Raw genomic sequence first — 20,564 nt, forward strand, 5'->3', positions numbered from 1 at the left:
CGAGCCTAACCGACCCGAACAGAGTTGACCAAAACTGGATCTAAGCAAGGCTATTCTTTATCACATGGAAGACACTAAACACTCAATTTGTAGATGGTAAGCTCACCACATAGAGATGCAAGGTAACCCATCGGGCCTTTGTGGGAGTAATTGGCCAAGCCAATCCCTATCCCCGGACCGCAGGGACAAGGAACAACAAAAGGAATTATCACTCACCCCTGCACGTGTTTTTCGCTAACCTATAGATAATAACAACAAGCTAACCACTTCAGGCGCAGGAAACAAAGTGCATTGCATCAACCTAGCCTAAAAACCCGAATTCTGTCCAACCAAACAATCTAGGAAAAAATGGTGCCTTCATGTTGCATAGGAGTTCATTGACATTCAATCGAAGTTTAAAAACAACACCAAGAGTCCAAGACATGTTTTTTTTTTCTTCCTTATGCAGCACTTAGGGCATGACCGCATGACCAATACCGGGCCGAAACGAAAAACAGAAAAAGAAACCCATGAGAGCAACCAAACTCACCTCTAGCCTTTCAAGTACCACTTCTTCCCCAAGATCAGCTAGAAGTTATGTTTTTTTAGAGAGGAGATGAATGGCTCACGAGCTCCAGGAGCCCATTTTGTCAAATAAATAAAATGGCATATGGAAGTTTCAAAATAGACCAGAACAAAAATCCTAGATACTGATGAAGTCTACTAATGTGCAAGAAACCACTCTGAAATTCATTTTTTAGGCTGAGAAAAAATGACAAAGGGTGTGGTAAACGGAGCATATTTTCAAAACTTGAAAATTGTCAAACTTGTCATTTGTGTGTAGCCTAGATATAACAAATTTTGAATTGAGATTTGGCACGTTGATAGAGTTCAACGTTATCTAGACCTAGCATTTTTGTTCTAGATTTGTTGAAACTAGATTTAAAAATTGAAAAAAGGCTACCATGGAGCTCGGGCTTCATCTGTGGTTTGCGGTTTCTTTGACCACTACAAATTCGAAAGACTGAAGAAGAGAAAAAAAAAAGTCAAACAAAGTTTATTGAACCCCTCCAAACGCCCACCCTCCCCGCCACTAGGCTTATCCCCAACCCACAGCCACATCGGCCGAGGCGGACGCCGGCGAGCTGCGCGGCGCCTTCTCTTCCGGCTGCCTCCGCAACCATGTCCTCCGTCCGCTTCTTCCCGGCCACCTCGCAGACTCCGGCCGCTGCCTGCCTCCTCAAACCCTCCCCGAAACCTCCCCTCCACAACCCCATCTCGGCCACCGCCGCCTTCCCCCGCAGCAATGCCCGAAGCGTCCCGCACCTCCGCCTCAGAAGGCGAGTCCGCTCCGCGCCGAGAACACCGACCGAAGCGCCGCCCGTGGGACCCGACGGTGGCGGCGGCGGAGGAGGGGACGGCGGTGGGGGTGGAGGGGACGGCGACGGGGAGGGGGAGGATAAGGGACTGCTGCCGGAGTGGCTTAACGTGACGACGGAAGACGCGAAGACGGTCATCGCGGCCATTGCCATCTCCCTTGCCTTCCGCTCCTTCGTCGCCGAGCCACGGTTCATCCCCTCGCTCTCCATGTTCCCTACCTACGACGTCGGCGACCGCATCGTCGCCGAGAAGGTCCGTCCTCCCTTCGTAACTTGCATTTTTTTTGTAAAAATGGCGCCTTCAAATTTTTGGCATGAGTTGGCCTCGTTTGCTAGAATTAGGTGTGGAGCTCATGGGCAGCGTCGGCCATTTTTCCTCCTCTTTTGCGTCGTCACTGTACTCTTTTCCTCATTTTTTAAATTGTGCGATGGGTTCTGGTTGAAACTTGGAACTCTGATTGCTTGAATGCCGTACTATGTCTGATAATCCCATCTAGTGTCAACATTGCAAATTTGTCGTAGCTTGTCAAGAACTGCTGCTAAATTTTCTGTTTTGTTTTGTTAATGGTTCTTGTCTCACATATTGACAATTAGGACATATAAGTTTTCTTCTGTCTCATTTTCTGTACGAGCATTATTATGCTGAACAAGTGAACATAGACATGAGTTCTTCATCTCATTTCCCTCACACTTAGTTTTTGTCGGAAATTGAGGTGAGCTGTTTGTTTTTTCTGATAAAGGGCTCAAATTTACTTAAGAGATTGATAAGCTGGGGAGTTCCATTGTTGTAAAATGATACGGTGCATATTAACAGTCATCTGCTAATATATGCTACTTATTTCACAACCAGTTTCCAGACTGCAGGAAAAAAATGCTTTCTCAAGCTTAAGTATTACCCATTGGAATTTTGAACACCAACAAGTAATAGTTTCTACGTGTAAAGTTCAACAAGATTTCATATGTTCGCTTGAGCTTCATCTTATGTTAACTCAAGATGGGTGCTTTATGATACCATGTAAATGCACATTGGGATACTAGACTTGCAGTCAATGGCAGGACTGAAATGTTGTATTAATGGATGATATCTTCACAAATTCAAATATAATATGGAATATATATACCCAGTGATAATTTCTTCAGCTAGGACTTCAAACTAACAGATCTGAAATTTATTTTTTTGTGGCAGGACTGAAATTATAATTCTGTATGAATGCCATATGTAAGAACAAATCATCTCCCGAGTTAACTAATAAAGTATTATGCTTCGTATATGTTATGTGTATCTCCTGTGGGCAATATAGAAGTTCTGAGATGAAGCTATTTGCTCTGGGATATGATTCACTTAGCAGACTTTGACCATATTGTGATTGGTCGAAAAATATGTGATAGATATTTACTACATATAAAACATCCGCAGAAGTCTTGGAAGTAAGCATCTTCTGCAATTGCGCTTAGCTTTAGCTTATCCTTAGTCCAAAGTACATGCGGTCATCCTGACAGCATGTTCTGGCCTCTTAGGAGTTCGTAGAGCAGCACGTAGTGTGATCTAGTTCTTCCAAATATGCAAGATAATTCAATAGACCAATATGGCACCTTTACACCTTCATTCTTTATATTCTTGTTTATGTTCGATATATTTGAAATTTCACCAACTAAGACAATTTTCTATTCACTTCATTGCATAGATTTACCAATTCCAATATTTCTCAGGTTACATACTACTTCAGGAAACCTTGTGTAAATGATATCGTAATCTTCAAAAGCCCGCCCGTGCTACAGGTACTTACAGGTCGTCCTCTTGTACAGTTTTTCCAGATGATACTGTTTCCTGATATAAAATTGTCACTCTTCCTGTTCAGGAGGTCGGGTATACTGATAATGACGTTTTCATCAAAAGAGTAGTTGCCAGGGCGGGAGATATTGTTGAGGTTAGTTTCAGAACCAGAAACTAATTTTAGGTGAATACGTACATCTCTTCACTGATGTAGTCCTTATTTGTTTTCTATCCATTAAATCCTGTATTCAGTGTTTTCCTCTTTAAATTTGAAAAAGGTTTTCCAGCCAACTGGTTAGGATGATATCAGTATGACCAGGAAACAGTCCCCGCTGCTGCTTTAATTCACCAGTTTTTTTTTTGTATTCCAGTGGAGGCATTCATTACTCACAGTAATCTTGATTCTATTCATTTTGTAGAAAATCAAAGTCATCTTGTATATAAATCAAAGTGCTGCCAAGAAACAATTTGATGACTTCCATATCTTTTCGCTTCTTAATTAGATTAATACATGCTAAGCTAGGTGAATAATTTGAATAAGTAACACCAAAGAATCACAAAGTAACCATACCCAATATGGGCAAATATTTACATGTTGCCGAACCTAGCAGGGTCCAGGCTCTCTTTTTTCATGATAAAATGCAGACCCCTTTCATTTCATTGAAAAGGCAGAGTTTTAAGTTACAATCCTCCTAGGAGGTTAAAGGGCCAAAAAGAGAAAATCAATGGAAATCCCATGTCGGCGGCAGGATGGCCCTTAGGCCCAGGGCACTGGCCCGAGCCCACAGAGTAGCCTCGTCCTTGATCCTAGCGACCAAGGTGTTACTGAGGGCTGAGCTCTGTCAAAGACGCAGTCGTTGCCGCGGCGCTTCCAGATCATCGAAGGAATGAGTAGGGCTGCGAAAGGCCTTTGTGCATTGGCTTTGGGGTGCTCTGCTTAGCGATATGCCACCAGTCAATGAGCATTGCGATCAGGTTGTAGTTCATGCAAATTGAGAATTGGAGCATAACTGCGTATCTGCAAACTTGAGTAGTCACACATGGAGCACAGATAAGGATTAGAAAATATAAACAGAATGCACATTAGAAGAAAGTCATCTCGGTAGCGCAAAATAAGTGATTTTCTTATTATAAGTCAGTACAAATTTAATTGCTGCGTGGGATTGAAAACTTTAGTTTGGAGTTGTACTTCTCATGGAAACAGCAGAACATTCTCAAAATAAAACCTTAATGTTTCGTTACCTATCATGCTGCAGGTCCATAAAGGAAAACTAGTTGTGAATGGTGAGGCTCGAAATGAAGAGTTCATCCTTGAGCCACCTTCTTATGACATGAATCCAGTGGTAAAACATTTCTTACGCTGCAGATGAACAATATCTGAGATTTCTGCATAAATTGTAGCATCCTTTTATGAGAATTTCTAGGAGATACTCTTGATTTATCTCCAGAACCATTTTCTGTGACATGTTAACAGGATCATTTGACTTTCCATAGAAATTGGTGTTAAGCCTCAATAGTGAACTCTTGGATTTTTTTATGGCCAGGTTCTTATTTTTTTGTTACACAGATTTTTTATTTGCGTCATACTTTTGCTTTCCTTCCACTGGGGGTGGGGTTGCATAGTACATGTATCTACTGGCATGCCACCAAAACCTCAACCCATATTCTTAGTTCTTAAATTTTGGCAAGCACACTATCCATATATTTCTACAGCGGAAGAAAAAAAAAAGACCATTTTCTATCCTGAACAATGTGAGGCCTACTTCAAATTTTAACTCCCAAACCATCTGGATTTGAATCTCAAACTATTGGAAATATCTACTTTATCTGGCCGACTCGATCCAGGGTGGTATTGAGCCGATGCTTGCCGCATGTATGCCAGTTTGGACTCTATTTTCTGCGTCGTCCCTCTTCTCAGTGTTCTTATACCGGGCAGTGACAGGAGTCAGGCTAAAGGGGGAAAAGAGATGCAAACACGTACAGGTTGTGATGAGGTTGGCTCAATAACACCCTTAATCGGGCCGAGGTTGAAATCCAAACGGTTTTTACATAGTGGCAGAGGCAGCACTGGGCCACCCTGGGCAGCTGCCCGGTCTCCGACGGTCTATCTCCGTGGACTTCTAATGGAAGAAGTTGGTTCAACTAAGAGATTTTTGGGCAAACAGTGATTAATTTGGCCTTAGTTAGTTCCTACCCAGGCTGAAAGAATGGGTTAGCTCCACCACTGTTTTGATGGTTGTGGTTAAAATCCACATAGTTTAGAGTTCATGGTCAGAAAGTTGGTCATATGTAAGGCAAAACAGGAAAACAGGGAAATTGATCTCCATGGGGTAATTATGTTTCAGTGCACTTGACATGTCCATCAGGGGCAGTATTTCTGTTGTTCACTTTGAACACTTGATAGATATTTGAAGGTCCTGACATATCACAATGACCTTGCTCTATTGTGCCAAATCATATTTGGTACTAATCCCAAAAAAGTTGATCTGCATAAATGCATAATCACTCAGAAATTATAATTTCATCTTGCAGTCGGACAGCATGGTGCCTGCCAAAAATGATTTGCATGAGTAATCATGCTTTATATGTATTACAACTTCTTATCTATTAGAAAAATATATCGTACATCAAAAACAGTTTCTTATGTCCATGCATGTGGTGACTGTTATTTACACTTACATGCATCCTTGAAGCAGTTGGTTCTTTTAGGTCATAATGTTCTTTTGAGCTAGCTAACAATCGTTATCCTACGTTTTCCTTGCAGCAAGTACCTGAAAATGCAGTTTTTGTGATGGGAGATAACCGAAATAATAGTTATGATTCCCATGTGTGGTAATATTGTCAACTCCATTGATATTTCTAGAGTTTATTTTCATGTTACTGCCTGTCTCGTTATAATTTTACTTAATCTGCCTGTACAACTTCACCGCTTCTTTTCAGGGGCCCTCTTCCCGCAAAGAACATATTGGGAAGATCTATCTTTCGGTACTGGCCTCCTGGCCGAATAGGGAGTACTACCATTGATTGCGGTGGCCCCGAAACAAAACCAGATTCACTCATTGATGTCAAGTTGACAAAGTAGAAGTTTCAATCAATTAACGCCGGTGCGAAGTTCAAACTTCACACCAACACCAGTTTTAGATAGTAACTATTTCTATTCCCTGGAAATTGATAGAGGAATGCGTTTGCCAGCGGGTCTTCTAGAAATCAGAAAGGAGGGGAACAGAGCTGTTCCTCATGGGATTAGTAAGGATGGTCGCTAGCACAGAAACCATTTTGCTCCAAGGTTTCTGCTTGCTTTTGCCCCTTGTATGTATGTATGTATGTATATTAAGGAAAACTGTTGTTTATACTCTGGATCATAATTGGAAGGTTCTTAATTTTGATCCTATTAATGCAGAAGAAAAATGTTTAGACTCTGGATTTTGGAACTCTGTGACATCATGTGTGCTGGCAGGGCATATCAGAGTTTGATTGCCACTTTGCTTGCCCTTGTGCTGTTCTGACTTCTGACTGCATGCATTGCACATTGCTCATGCCTGATCATGTATCTTGGTCATCGGTTTCAGTTCAGCAGTTAATTAAAACATGCTGTCCTGCCACTTGAAAGTATCTTACATGGTACAACTATTTTTTAATCCTCGTTCTTGCAGTTCACTGAAAATGTTAGGAGTGCCTCTATAGGTTGAAACGAGTATGCCTATTCTGCCAATGTATCACGTGAATTACTTCGTCAGCAAATTAGATGCAAGCAGCGGAGAAGTTGTAATGGCAGCAGATAAACGGAGGTAGATCAGCCACAAGCTCCAGCGATTGACGACGTGCCCTTGACCTCCCGACGAACGCAAAGCTAGCTGTGCAGTCAGCTGTATATTCCACTGCATTGCTTGCGGTGGTGGCATATCTAGGCCGATTCCCTCACTAAACGGTATAACCACAATTAGCTAACAAACCAACGTGGCAACTGAACGTCTTATCCCCATCTTCTCGCACCGTCTGGCTCTGAGTGTATGGCAGAGCAGAAGGATGCCTCCTTTAATTGTTTGGCGCATCAAAAGATAGAAACTGAACGGAAATTCAATTCGGCTCCCGGGTGCGTATGCTCCCTCTACCAAAAAATCATATTTCGAAATGTCAAAAAATTTGGACAAAATTTTTTACATGTACATCTCCGTAATATACGTGCGTTCGTCAAGTTTCACGAAAAACCAATATTTTGTGTGGTCTATATAAAAAAGAGAAAGTTTATCTTGTGAAAAGCATTATTTTTAGCACTGAATTTTGTCTTTTTTATACACGTCACATGATAATTCGATTTTTTATGAAACGACTTTGTGAGCACGTAGCACGTGAAGATGTACGTACGAACTTTTAGTTTCAATTTTTTTAAAATTTAAAATGTATGTAAGATGCATTTTAAAATATAGGGAGCATATGCACCCATGTTCCAAAACACCGCTCCCGAAACTGAAGCCCTAATGGCACCACATATATATACAAAACTAAGGACGAAACTGGCCATATATATATAAAGATGAGTTTGTTAGGATATTTTGGATATCGGTTTTGCTAATTCTAATTAGACCGAGAATTAAGTTTGCAGCAATGTTGCACCTACGGACAATACTTACGGAAAGAACTTACGGACTCACAATAGCAGCGGAAAGGATTAGAACGTGGCCCGGTTTTTCAGCACCGAATCAAAACTGAACCAATCAACAAGCCACACGTTTGTCCGTATGGTTTCCGTAAGGCTATTACAGTTCGTAAGTGTAGGATTATTGTTAAGTTTGAGCTCATTCAACTTAAGAACCGTATGATTTGCATTGCGATTTGTGTGTTTGAGTTGCAAGTGGGGTTACACCTTGTTGAATATAAATACACTGCTTAGTCTCTTTTCATCAGTTCGGACTTTTGATTCATTTGACTAGTGCATCGACCTATATGGTAATCAGAGCCAAGAGGTTGAGAGTTTTTCATTTGCATGAGATTTTTAGGTTGGGTTATAACCAAGTAAGTATAGTACAAAAAATATTTACGGTAAAAAAATTTTATATATATACTACTCCCTCCGTTCCTTTCTATAGTGCCTATAGATTTTTGGCATTTGTTTCAGAATATAAGGTTGTAGCTTAGCTTTTTTTCAATTACCCCCTCCCCGTTGAGCTCCTAAATCGTTCAGCTCCCAAATTTGTTATGGTAAGTTAGGAAGATATGGATTTCCCAAATTTTACGTTGGTCTCAAATCGTTCAGCTAGGGGTGTTGTGTAAAAAATACTCTTGCGCTAATTTCCGTGCCAAAAAACAATAGGCACTATAGAATGGAACAGAGGGAGTACAAAACAATGAGAATAACATATTACTTTGAATGAAAATTAAGCCAAGCCTCCACACCCTTTGGTAGGGTTGATATATAAGCCAAGTGGTTTATAAATTGCTTACTTTTTGCTGGATATCATCATGTGCATCTGTGTAGATTCAAAGCAAGAAATGTAGACGGGGTGGATACGTGTGCCGATCAGGCCGTGTCATGCGCGTACGCATCTTCAAAGATGTGCCACACGCGCAAGTCACGCGCCTATGCATGTGCACAGCGCCACAGCGTACGTGTGCGTGGCTAGCTTGTGATATGGCCGGCCTGGGCTTGTCTGGCTGATTATTTTCCCAATCTCGTCACACCCTATAGTTGTACGTGTATATATACCACGTGTTATACCATCGGCTTGCCCAGCGTCCATTCACCGGGAAGACATCGATCATTCGATTCGATCGAACCATCTCCTGCCATAGCCCACAAGTACACACAAGAAACAACCAAGACAAGTGATTGGTGGTAAGCCATGGCTGGAGCTTACGTGCGCACGGGGGGCGTGGTCGCCCTGATCTGCTGCGTGCTGGCCATCGGCGCCGACGCCCTGGAGCCGAGCGGGTGGGTGAGGGCGCACGCCACGTTCTACGGCGGCAGCGACGCCTCCGGCACAATGGGTACGCTCAACGACGCTCACGTACGTACGTACGGGCTTTAATTTCGTGTCTTCTAGCTAGCTAACGAAGCACACATTTGTGATCATACATATGCGCAGGCGGCGCGTGCGGGTACGGGAACCTGTACGCGCAGGGGTACGGCACGCGGACGGCGGCGCTGAGCACGGCGCTGTTCGGCGGCGGCGCGTCGTGCGGGCAGTGCTACAAGCTCGTGTGCGATCGCAAGACGGACAAGACGTGGTGCAAGCCCGGCGTGTCGGTGACCATCACCGCCACCAACTTCTGCCCGCCCAACTGGGACCTCCCCAGCGACAACGGCGGCTGGTGCAACCCGCCGCGCCCCCACTTCGACATGGCGCAGCCGGCCTGGGAGAAGATCGGCGTCTACCGCGGCGGCATCATCCCCGTCATCTACCAGAGGGTCCCCTGCGTGAAGAAGGGCGGCGTGCGGTTCACCATCAGCGGCCACGACTACTTCCTGCTGGTGCTGCCCACCAACGTGGCGGCGGCGGGGTCGGTCAGGGCCATGGACATCATGGCGTCCAAGTCCGGCGGGGACTGGATGTCCATGACGCGCAACTGGGGCGCCAACTGGCAGAGAGGCGGCTACCTCAACGGCCAGACCCTCTCCTTCAGGCTCACCATCACTGACGGCCAGACCATCGTCTTCTCCAACATCGTGCGCTCTAGCTGGACGTTCGGCCAGACGTTTGCAAGCAACCTGCAGTTCAAGTGAGCATCTTTCGTTCGTTCGTTCGTTCGTTCGTTCAAGGCGACAAGATTAGCTTAATTAGGCATCCGAATCGTTTGTGAAGATGTCACAGTTTGGGCCTAACTATTCTCATAGTACTTCTATAATTGCATACCTCCATAACATGAACACTGGGCTTGCATGTGTGATGTATGTACATAACATTGTTTGAGTTTTCTAAGGTATTATATTCTGTGAGGATTTGAGTGAATTAAGATCATCGAAGCCTCTGTACGCTAGAGATCAACTCTGATATATAAATCGGCATTGCATGCATGAACTTCAACATTACAAGATCACATCCGAAATTAAGTTGCAAAATCATTTCAGTTACTATTACCAATCACTAGAGGTTTGGGGTAGATCGACTGCTCTGGTCAACCTCCTCCTTTATGTAAAAAGGACGGTTCATCTCGGCCGGTGACATTGTAGCGTGAGGCTAGACTTTTCTTTCCTAAAGTAGAGGTATTGGGAAGAGTAAACCGATCAAAATCTCTGCAAAGAGAAGTCAACTTTACCTATCTTGCTTGAACAGTACGTGGCCAGTGTTTAACTCCGCGGCCGGAAGCAACGGAAACAGTTGATGCCTTGATGGTTTACTAAGCTGTTGACAACCTTTTCGTAGTTGCATTAGCCTACGCTAGCTTGTTGCTCTTGCGTGTAGACCTGATCTCGGGCCTGACTAGGTCATACCTCACTCACTTTGCATATAGCACAACGATCTTTATCCTGTGAACGTTTTCTATTACTTTCGTAAACATGTCATATTTCTACGCTGATAGATTGGCAAACATGGGTGTCTCATTGCCTTGCCTTGTGCATATCTCTCGAAATAGTTATAGCCGGGTTACATTAGGATACAAGCAAATTTGAGATACAAGTTGATCTAGAAGATTCTGCAAGATCATTAACTACCTAAACTAACGGCAGAAGATCAAACGTGATATGATCGATAGAATCCGCCTAACACACTCCCGCAGTTTGTACGTGGAGAAGTGTCGACGTGAAGATTGGTCCTGAATTCCTGGAACAAGGCAGTATGTAACCCTTTGTTAAAATCATCAGCAAACTCAGAGCTCGATGACACATGTAAAAACCGGACAACACCAACCGCCTCCTTTTCTCGCACGAAATGAACGCCAATTTCAATATGCTTGGTTGACCGATTTTGCATTGGGTTAGCTGTTAGATAAGCATCACTGACATTGTCACAATAGATCACTATTGTAGTGTGTATGGGTCGGCGAAATTCCACTAGTAGATGACGTAGCCAACATGTTTCAGCAATTATAGTAGCAACAAAACGACATTTAGCTGATCGAGAAACAGTAGGATATGTGGACGTGACGACCACGAGATGAGATTATCGACCAAAAATAGACAGAATCCCGAGGTACACAAACGTGTATCCAGACATCCAGCGCAATTAGCATCCGAGTAAGCAACTAGTTGATGAGAAGAAGAGGAATGGAGAACAAGACCAAGATCAAGAGTGCCTTTGAGATAGCGCAAAATGTGTTTGATGAGATGAAAGTGAGAGTCACGAGGATCGTGCATGTGGAGGCACACTTGTGAACAACATAAGAGATATCGGGATGAGTGAGAATAATGTATTGTAGGAAACCTGTGAGGCTACGATAATGAGACGGATCAGGGTATGGAGAGCCATCTGAGGCGAAAAGTTTTGCTTGTCCATAAGAGTTGGAGAAAGGTGGCAATAACGCATGCCTTCCCGGTTGAGAACCTCAATAATGTATTGTTGTTGGGATAGATGGAGAGTGGTGGGTATTCGAGAGACTGGGATGCCAAGAAAATGATGAAGGGGGCAAGGTCTTTCATTTCAAAGGCGGAGCCTAGAGAGGTGATGATGTGATGTAGGATGGTAGAGGAATGAGTTGTAAGAATGATGTCAATGTTGTAAAGAAGAAGATGGGTAATGTTTTGGCCATGAAGCATTTGATTGCTAGGAACCCAAGAGATTGAGCATGGGAGGCAAAGCGTTAGAACCAGGCACACGATGCTTATTTGAGACCTTGCATGTATTTTTGAAGGCGGTAAACATTAGATGCAAGACAAGGATTAATAAAGCCAGAGGGTTGTTGACCGTAGACTTCTCCAGTGAGAGTGCCATGGAGAAAAGAGTTTTTGATATCCAGTGGATGAATAGGCAAGGATTGCGAAAGAGCTAGGGATAGACCTCAAATGGTGGATGGTTTGACAACATCCCCAAAGGTTTCATCGAAGTTGACACCGGGCTGTTGTGTGTAAAACCCCGTACAACCCAACATGCCTTAAGATGAGAAAGAGAGCCGCTGGAATTAAATTCGTGACGAAAGATCCATTTGCCGGAAACTATATTTGCACCAGGAGGAGGGGGAACGATTGACCATGTGCAATTCTGCATCACGGCATCGTACTCATCCTGCATCGATAGTTGGGAGGGATAGAGAGGTAATACCGTAAGCTTAAGACGATCGGGAGGACTAGGTAAGCGACATGTAATGTTGTGAGTTTGATGAACAATGGGTGGTGGCGGTGGTGGAGTCGGTATTGAGGATGGTGTGCTCGCGGGGGAACTCACATTAGATGATATGTCCAGGGTAGGAAAAATGAGCACGACATATGTTCCTAACGCGGCAAGAGAATCGGGCGCGAAATGTTGTCGTGGTGTGGCGGCAGAGTGTTGTGGGCTTGAGAAGAGCCATGTTATGTCGTGGCCGATGGGGTGGCAGGGTAGATGTCGTGTGTGAGTGTTAGCGTTGGATGTAGGTACACGTGGTGGCCGTCATTGGATGTGTATGGGGAAGGCTTTGGCGAAGGCCAGAGCGGTGTGCGGGGAGGGCCGGCAGCCTGGCTACGCAAGAGGTCGTGGTTCGTGGGTCGTGGCGTGCACTCGGATCTAGGAGGCATTGGTCTGGGCATTGACCCGATGCTGCGTGGCTTAGTTTCTCTCGGGTGTTGTGGTTGCGTACAGTTCCTGGTGTCCATGGTGTAGATTTGGTCGGCATCGGCGTTTGTTGCGACGTGGTTGTCGAGGGTACTCCTCGGAAATGCCCTCCGTATGGGGCTTAGGGTAGATGCAATCCTGTAGGCTGACACGAGACATCGGTTATTAAACAAGCGGGGAGAGCGATTTACCCAGGTTCGGGGCCCTCGATGAGGTAAAACCCTTACGTCCTGCATGTTTGATCTTGATTATGAAAATATCGAGTTACAATGGGGTGCCGAAGGTTTCGGCTATGATCTCGTCGAGAGACTAAGTTCTGTAGGGACCTAGCTCTAGACTTGCGGTGGCTAAGATTGCTAAGATTGCGTGTGTCCTCGGCAGCCTCTCTCCTGGCCCTTATATTGGGAGCCAGGTCTCGAGAGATCTATCCGGGTACGACTAGGTTACAAAGGGTCCTAGTTCTAAGCTTTCCTTGTATTCTTCGTCTCCTTGTCTTGTTCTTCAAGGATTCTTCTTGTGAACCGACGTAGCCGCCCACCTGGCCATCGACTGCCTTCACGGGCCCCTGGTTGGGCCGCAAGAGGTAGTGCAACATTAGTTACCCGAAGGGTAATGCCCACATCAGTAGCCCCCGAGTGCTTGGCCGAAGATACTTCGGGCAGGGACTAAAGCATGTCTTCTGTCGAATATTCACCTTAGTCGATAGGTCTTGTCCTCCTTGTAGCAGCAGCGTCTTCTTTTATCGGGTGCGCGTCCAGCGCTCCCGATGGGAGTAGCCCCCGAGTCTAGGTACGGATTCTTGCAACCGTGCGTAGACTCAAGTTGTACTACTCAAATATTTTTCTTCTGCCGAAGCTTTCATCAAACGGTCATCCGATAGTTCTTCTTTTTATCGGGTCTTCAGTTCTTCTAAACAAGATTTAATACGTCAGGGATACTGAGTAATGTGCCCGATTTTTACCGGTTAACTGCCGATGGCAAAACAACATCACTCTACACAGAATCAAGTCCCCGGGCATCATCCTGGGCCACGCAAAAAACTTCCGAGTTCATTACTTTTATCGAGTGTGTACTCAGTGCTCCTGATAGGAGTAGCCCCCGAGTCTGAGCGTGGATGCTTGCAACCGAGTGCAGACTTTAGCCCAAATCACTTGAACCTTTCTTCAGATTCTTCTGATGCAATTTCTCTTGTAATAATCTTCGAGCCCAAATTACGTCGGGTGCGCGTCCAGCGCTCCCGATGGGAGTAGCCCCCGAGTCTAGGCACGGATGCTCGCATACGTGTGTAGACTCAAGTTGAACCACTCGATAATTTTAATTCTCTTCGGATGCTCCACGCGAAATCGATACTTCTGATGACATCATAGGTGACGTAGCAACTGTTGCGGTTTGATTGACAGGATGTGACCTAACGGGCCCACCCTACTTCTGGGCGGTCAGTTTAGGAAATGACTAGTGCTTGTGCATTGACCGAGGCGTCCCCTCGATTTCCGCGCGTAGTGGGGGTAATGGGACGTCGGTTTCGTTTCTCTTGCTTGGACACGTGTACGATCAGATCCTCGTCCACCTCCCCACGATTGCTGGAGTTATGGCCACGATTCCCCAACAGTCCTCGCTATAAATAAAGGCACTTTCACTATTTTCACTTTTTACGCCTCCATACTGCTCATCTTCCTCCTCAACCTCCTCTCTCACCACTATTCCTTCTTCCAAGAACTCGAGCATCATGGGCAAAAGGAAAGGAACCGCTGAACCAGGCGCTTCGTCAGGCGCTGGCAAGGTCTGCCACGATTGGCGCGCCTCCACCATCTCAAACCGTGATGTGAACAAGTTGCACACGCTTGGCTTCATCTCATCGTTCGATGATGACATTCGCCTCCCAGGTTCATCTTCTCACCCAAGGCCTCCCAAGGGCTTCACTGTTATGTTCGTCGCCTTCTTGTTTCGTGGGCTTTCGCTTCCCGTCCATGAATTCCTTCGCTCCCTTCTCTTTTTCTATGGGATTCAGCTCTGGCAGCTGACCCCAAATTCCACCCTTCATCTTTCCATCTTCATCAACTTATGTGAGGTGTTCCTCGCCATCGACCTTCATTGGGGCTTGTGGAGGAAAATCTTCTACGTCAAACGCCACAACGGCAATGATGGTCCTCCCGTTGTTGGCGGAGTCGGCTTTGTCGTTAGAAAATAGGCTGACTACCTCGACTTCCCGATGAAGGAATTAGTCCAGGGCTGGCGTTAGAAATGGTTCTACCTGCGAGATATTCTAGTAGCTGGATGCTGGCGTGCAGTTGACGTGGGAGTTAGAAATCTTTGTGGAGTAACTTTTCTTCAGGTCCCCGGCAACGGCGCCAGAAAACTGTCTTGATGGCGTGTAAGACACACGTCCGTTGGGAACCCCAAGAGGAAGGTGTGATGTGTACAGCGACAAGTTTTCCCTCGCAAGAAACCAAGGTTATCGAACCGGTATGAGTCAAGGAACACGTGAAGGTTGTTGGTGGTGGAGTGTAGTGCGGCGCAACACCGGGGATTCCGGCGCCAACGTGGAACCCGCACAACACAATCAAAGTACTTTGCCCCAACGTAACGGTGAGGTTGTCAATCTCACCGGCTTGCTGAAAACAAAGGATTAGATGTATAATGTGGATGATGATGTTTGTTTGCGAAGAACAAGAAAGAAACGAGTTTGCGATAGATTGTATTTCGGATGTAAAGAATGGACCGGGGTCCACAGTTCACTAGTGGTGTCTCTCCGATAAGATAAATGGCATGTTGGGTGAACAAATTACAGTTGGGCAATTGACAAATAAAGAAGGCATAACAATGCACATACATATATCATGATGAATACTATGAGATTTAATCAGGGCATTACGACAAAGTATATAGACCGCTATCCAGCATGCATCTATGCCTAAAAAGTCCACCTTCAGGTTATCATCCGAACCCCTTCCAGTATTAAGTTGCAAACAACAGACAATTGCATTAAGTATGGTGCGTAATGTAATCAACACAAATATCCTTAGACAAAGCATCGATGTTTTATCCCTAGTGGCAACAAGCACATCCACAACCTTAGAACTTTCACGTCATCGTCCCGCGATTCAATGGAGGCATGAACCCACTATCGAGCATAAATACTCCCTCTTGGAGTCACAAGTATCAACTTGGCCAGAGCCTCTACTAGCAACGGAGAGCATGCAAGAACATAAACAACATATATGATAGATTGATAATCAACTTGACATAGTATTCAATATTCATCGGATCCCAACAAACACAACATGTAGCATTACAAATAGATGATCTTGATCATGATAGGCAGCTCACAAGATCTAACATGATAGCACAATGAGGAGAAGACAACCATCTAGCTACTGCTATGGACCCATAGTCCAGGGGTGAACTACTCACACATCGATCCGGAGGCGATCATGGTGATGAAGAGACCTCCGGGAGATGATTCCCCTCTCCGGCAGGGTGCCGGAGGCGATCTCCTGAATCCCCGAGATGGGATTGGCGGCGGCAGCGTCTCTGGAAGGTTTTCCGTATCGTGGCTTTCGGTACTGGGGTTTTCGCGACGAAGGCTTTAAGTAGTCGGAAGGGTAGGTTTAGGGGCGACACGAGGGGCCCACACGCTAGGGCGGCGCGGGCCCCCCTTGGCCGCGCGGCCCTAGTGTGGCGGCGCCTCGTCGCCCCACTTCGTAACTCCTTCGGTCTTCTGGAAGCTTCGTGGAAAAATAAGACCCTGGGCGTTGATTTCGTCCAATTCCGAGAATATTTCCTTTGTAGGATTTCCGAAACCAAAAACAGCGAGAAAACAAGCAATCGGCTCTTCGGCATCTCGTCAATAGGTTAGTGCCGGAAAATGCATAATAATGACATATAATGTGTATAAAACATGTGAGTATCATCATAAAAGTAGCATGGAACATAAGAAATTATAGATACGTTTGAGATGTATCAAGCATCCCCAAGCTTAGTTCCTACTCGCCCTCGAGTAGGTAAACGATAACAAAGTTAATTTCTGAAGTGACATGCTATCATAATCTTGATCAATACTATTGTAAAGCATATGAGATGAATGCAGCGATTTGAAGCAATGGTGAAGACAATGAGTAAACAGCTGAATCATATAGCAAAGACTTTTCATGAATAGTACTTTCAAGACAAGCATCAATAAGACTTGCATAAGAGTTACTCATAAAGCAATAAATTCTTAGTAGAAAGCTTTGAAACAACACAAAGGAAGATATAAGTTTCAGCGGTTGCTTTCAACTTCAACATATATATCTCATGGATAATTATCAACACAAAGTAATATAACAAGTGCAATAGGTAAACATGTAAGAATCAATGCACACAGTTGATACAAGTGTTTGCTTCTGAGATAGAAAGAATAGGTATGACTCAACAATAAAGTAGAAGATAGGCCCTTCGCATAGGGAACCATGGATTACTATTTTTGTGCTAGAGCTTTTCATTTTGAAAACATAGAAACAATTTTGTCAATGGTAGTAATAAATCATATGTGTTATGTATAAGACATCCTATAAGTTGCAAGCCTCATGCATAGTATACCAATAGTGCTCGCACCTTGTCCTAATTAGCTTGGATTAACATGGATTATCATTGCATAGAATATGTTTCAACCAAGTGTCACAAAGGGGTACCTCTATGCCGCTCTGTACAAAGGTCTAAGGAGAAAGTTCGCATTGGATTTCTCGCTTTTGATTATTCTCAACTTAGACATCCATACCGGGACAACATAGACAACAGATAATGGATTCCTCTTTAATGCATAAGCATTCAACAACAGATAATATTCTCATAAGATCTTGAGGATTAATTGTCCAAACTGAAACTTCCACCATGAATCATGGCTTTAGTTAGCGGCCCAATGTTCTTCTCTAACAATATGCATACTCAAACCATTTGATCATGAGAATCACCCTTACTTCAGACAAGACGAACATGCATAGCAACTCACATGATATTCAACAAAGGTGTAATAGTTGATGGCGTCCCCAGAAACATGGTTACCGCTCAACAAGCAACTTATTAAGAAATAAGATCATAAGTACATATTCTTCACCACAATAGTTTTTAAGGCTATTTTTCCCATGAGCTATATATTGCAAAGACAAAGAATATAATTTTAAAGGTAGAACTCAAGTAATTTACTTTGGAATGGCAGAGAAATACCATGTAGTAGGTAGGTATGGTGGACACAAATGGCATAGTTTTTGGCTCAAGGATATGGATGCACGAGAAGAATTCCTCTCAATACAAGGCTAGGCTAGCAAGGTTGTTTGAAGCGAACTCAAGTATAAAACGATGCAGCATAACTCACATATGAACATATTGCAAGCATTATAAGACTTTACATCGTCTCCTTGTTGTTCAAACACCTTAACCAGAAAATATCTAGACTCTAGAGACCAATCATGTAAACCAAATTTTAACAAGCTCTATGTAGTTCTTCATTAATGGGTGCAAAGTACATGATGCAAGAGCTTAAACATGATCTATATGAGCACAACAATTGCCAAGTATCAAATTATTCAAGACATTATACCATTTACCACATGCAGCATTTTCTGTTTCCAACCATATAACAATGAACGAAGTAGTTCAACCTTCGCCATGAACATTAAAAGTAAAGCTAAGAACATATGTGTTCATACGAAACAGCGGAGCGTGTCTCTCTCCCAAAAAAAGAATGCTAGGATCCGATTTTATTCAAACAAAAACAAAAACAAAAACAAAAACAAACAGACGCTCCAAGTAAAGCACATAAGATGTGACGGAATAAAAATATAGTTTCACTAGAGGTGACTCGATAAGTTATCGATGAAGAAGGGATGCCTTGGGCATCCCCAAGCTTAGATGCTTGAGTCTTCTTAAAATATGCAGGGATGAACCAGGGGGCATCCCCAAGCTTAGACTTTTCACTCTTCTTGATCATATTGTATCATCCTCCTCTCTTGACCCTTGAAAACTTCATCCACACCAAACTCGAAACAAACTCATTAGAGGGTTAGTGCATAATTGAAAATTCCTATATTCAGAGATGACATAATCATTCTTAACACTTCTGGACATTGCACAAAGCTACTGAAAGTTAATGGAACAAAGAAATCCATCAAACATAGCAAAACAGGCAATGCGAAATAAAAGGCAGAATCTGTCAAAACAGAACAGTCCGTAAAGACGAATTTTTCAGGGGCACTTAACTTGCTCAGATGAAAATGCCCAAATTTAATGAAAGTTGCGAACATATCTGAGGATCACGCACGTAAATTTGCAGATTTTTCTAAATTTTCTACAGCAGGGGCGGCTCAATTTCGTGACAGAAAGAAATCTGTTTCTGCGCAGTAATCCAAATCTAGTATTGACTTTACTATCAAAGACTTTACTTGGCACAACAATGCAAATAAAATAAAGATAAGGAGAGGTTGCTACAGTAGTAACAACTTCCAAGACTCAAATATAAAACAAAGTGCATAAGTAAAATGATGGGTTGTCTCCCATAAGCGTTTTTCTTTAACGCCTTTCAGCTAGGCGCAGAAAGTGTGAATCAAGTATTATCAAGAGACGAAGCATCAACATCGTAATTTGTTCTAATAATAGAATCATAAGGTAACTTAATTCTCTTTCTAGGGAAGTGTTCCATACCTTTCTTGAGAGGAAATTGATATTTAATATTACCTTCTTTCATATCAATGGTAGCACCAACAGTTCGAAGAAAAGGTCTTCCCAATATAATGGGACAAGATGCATTGCATTCAATATCCAAGACAAAAAAATCAACGGGGACAAGGTTATTGTTAACCATAATGCGAACATTATCAATCCTCCCCAAAGGTTTCTTTATAGCATTATCAGCAAGATTAACATCCAAATAACAGTTTTTCAATGGTGGCAAGTCAAGCATATCATAAATTTTCTTAGGCATAACAGAAATACTTGCACCAAGATCACATAAAGCATTACAATCAAAATCATTGACCCTCATCTTAATAATGGGCTCCCAACCATCTTCTAACTTTCTAAGAATAGAGGTTTCAAGTTTTAGTTTCTCCTCTCTAGCTTTTATGAGAGCATTTGTAATATGTTTGTAAAGGCCAAATTTATAGCACTAGCATTGGGAATTTTAGCAAGTTTTTGTAAGAACTTTATAACTTCAGAGATGTGACAATCATAAAAATCTAAACCACTATGATCTACAACAATGGGATCATTGTCCCCAATATTTTGAAAAATTTCAGCAGTTTTAGCAGTTTCAGGCAATTTTGCACGCTTTGCACTAGGAGTAGAAACATTGCCAACACCAATTATTTCACCATTGATAGTAGGAGGTGTAGCAACATGTGAAGCATTAACATTACTAGTGGTGGTAATAGTCCAAACTTTAGCTACATTATTCTCTTTAGCAAGTTTTTCGTTTTCTTCTCTTTCCCACCTACATTCAATTCAGCCATCACTCTAATATTTTCATTAATTCGAACTTGGATGGCATTTGCTGTAGTAACAATTTTATTATAAATATCCTCAGGTTTAGCAGACATTTTATTAATTAAAGAAGATTGTGACGCGGACATGTATGAGATTCGGTTTTAAGCATTTGAAAGCTTAGTTTGCAAACCAGAAATCTCCATATTTAATTTTTCAAGTTGATTTCCTATATTTTTCAACAAGATAGATTGTTCATTCATAGTTTTAGTAAACAATTGATTTTGCTCATATTGT

At 43.3% G+C, this 20,564-nt stretch overlaps 1 protein-coding gene across 2 annotated transcripts; it reads left to right on the top strand.

Moving 5' to 3' along the window:
- The first annotated feature begins 1,078 nt into the window (after positions 1 to 1,078).
- Positions 1,079 to 9,887, top strand: LOC124692167 (expansin-A13-like). 2 transcript variants are annotated; one of them, XM_047225486.1, is made up of 6 exons: positions 1,079 to 1,611; positions 3,069 to 3,137; positions 3,218 to 3,286; positions 4,389 to 4,475; positions 5,897 to 5,964; positions 6,073 to 6,551. In XM_047225486.1, the coding sequence occupies exons 1-6, from the start codon at positions 1,162 to 1,164 to the stop codon at positions 6,212 to 6,214; spliced, it is 885 nt and encodes a 294-aa protein (XP_047081442.1). In that variant the 5' UTR covers positions 1,079 to 1,161; the 3' UTR covers positions 6,215 to 6,551. The 2 variants fall into 2 exon arrangements, with proteins under 2 accessions (XP_047081442.1, XP_047081441.1); XM_047225485.1 differs by lacking the exons at positions 3,069 to 3,137; positions 3,218 to 3,286; positions 4,389 to 4,475; positions 5,897 to 5,964; positions 6,073 to 6,551 and adding exons at positions 9,058 to 9,117; positions 9,216 to 9,887 and having other exon boundaries at positions 1,079 to 1,390.
- The last annotated feature ends 10,677 nt before the right edge of the window (positions 9,888 to 20,564 follow it).

This window comes from Lolium rigidum, chromosome 2 (genome assembly GCF_022539505.1).
Source record: "Lolium rigidum isolate FL_2022 chromosome 2, APGP_CSIRO_Lrig_0.1, whole genome shotgun sequence".
NCBI classification, from domain to species: domain Eukaryota; kingdom Viridiplantae; phylum Streptophyta; class Magnoliopsida; order Poales; family Poaceae; genus Lolium; species Lolium rigidum.

Bases quoted from the DNA above. Each gene is read 5' to 3' on its own strand.
- LOC124692167 (XM_047225485.1), top strand. From the start codon at position 1,162: ATGTCCTCCGTCCGCTTCTTCCCGGCCACCTCGCAGACTCCGGCCGCT. The intron at 1,391-9,057 runs GAGGGGACGGCG...CCCTGGAGCCGA, and splicing joins CGACGGTGGCGGCGGCGGAG to GCGGGTGGGTGAGGGCGCAC. The intron at 9,118-9,215 runs GTACGCTCAACG...ACATATGCGCAG, and splicing joins CGACGCCTCCGGCACAATGG to GCGGCGCGTGCGGGTACGGG.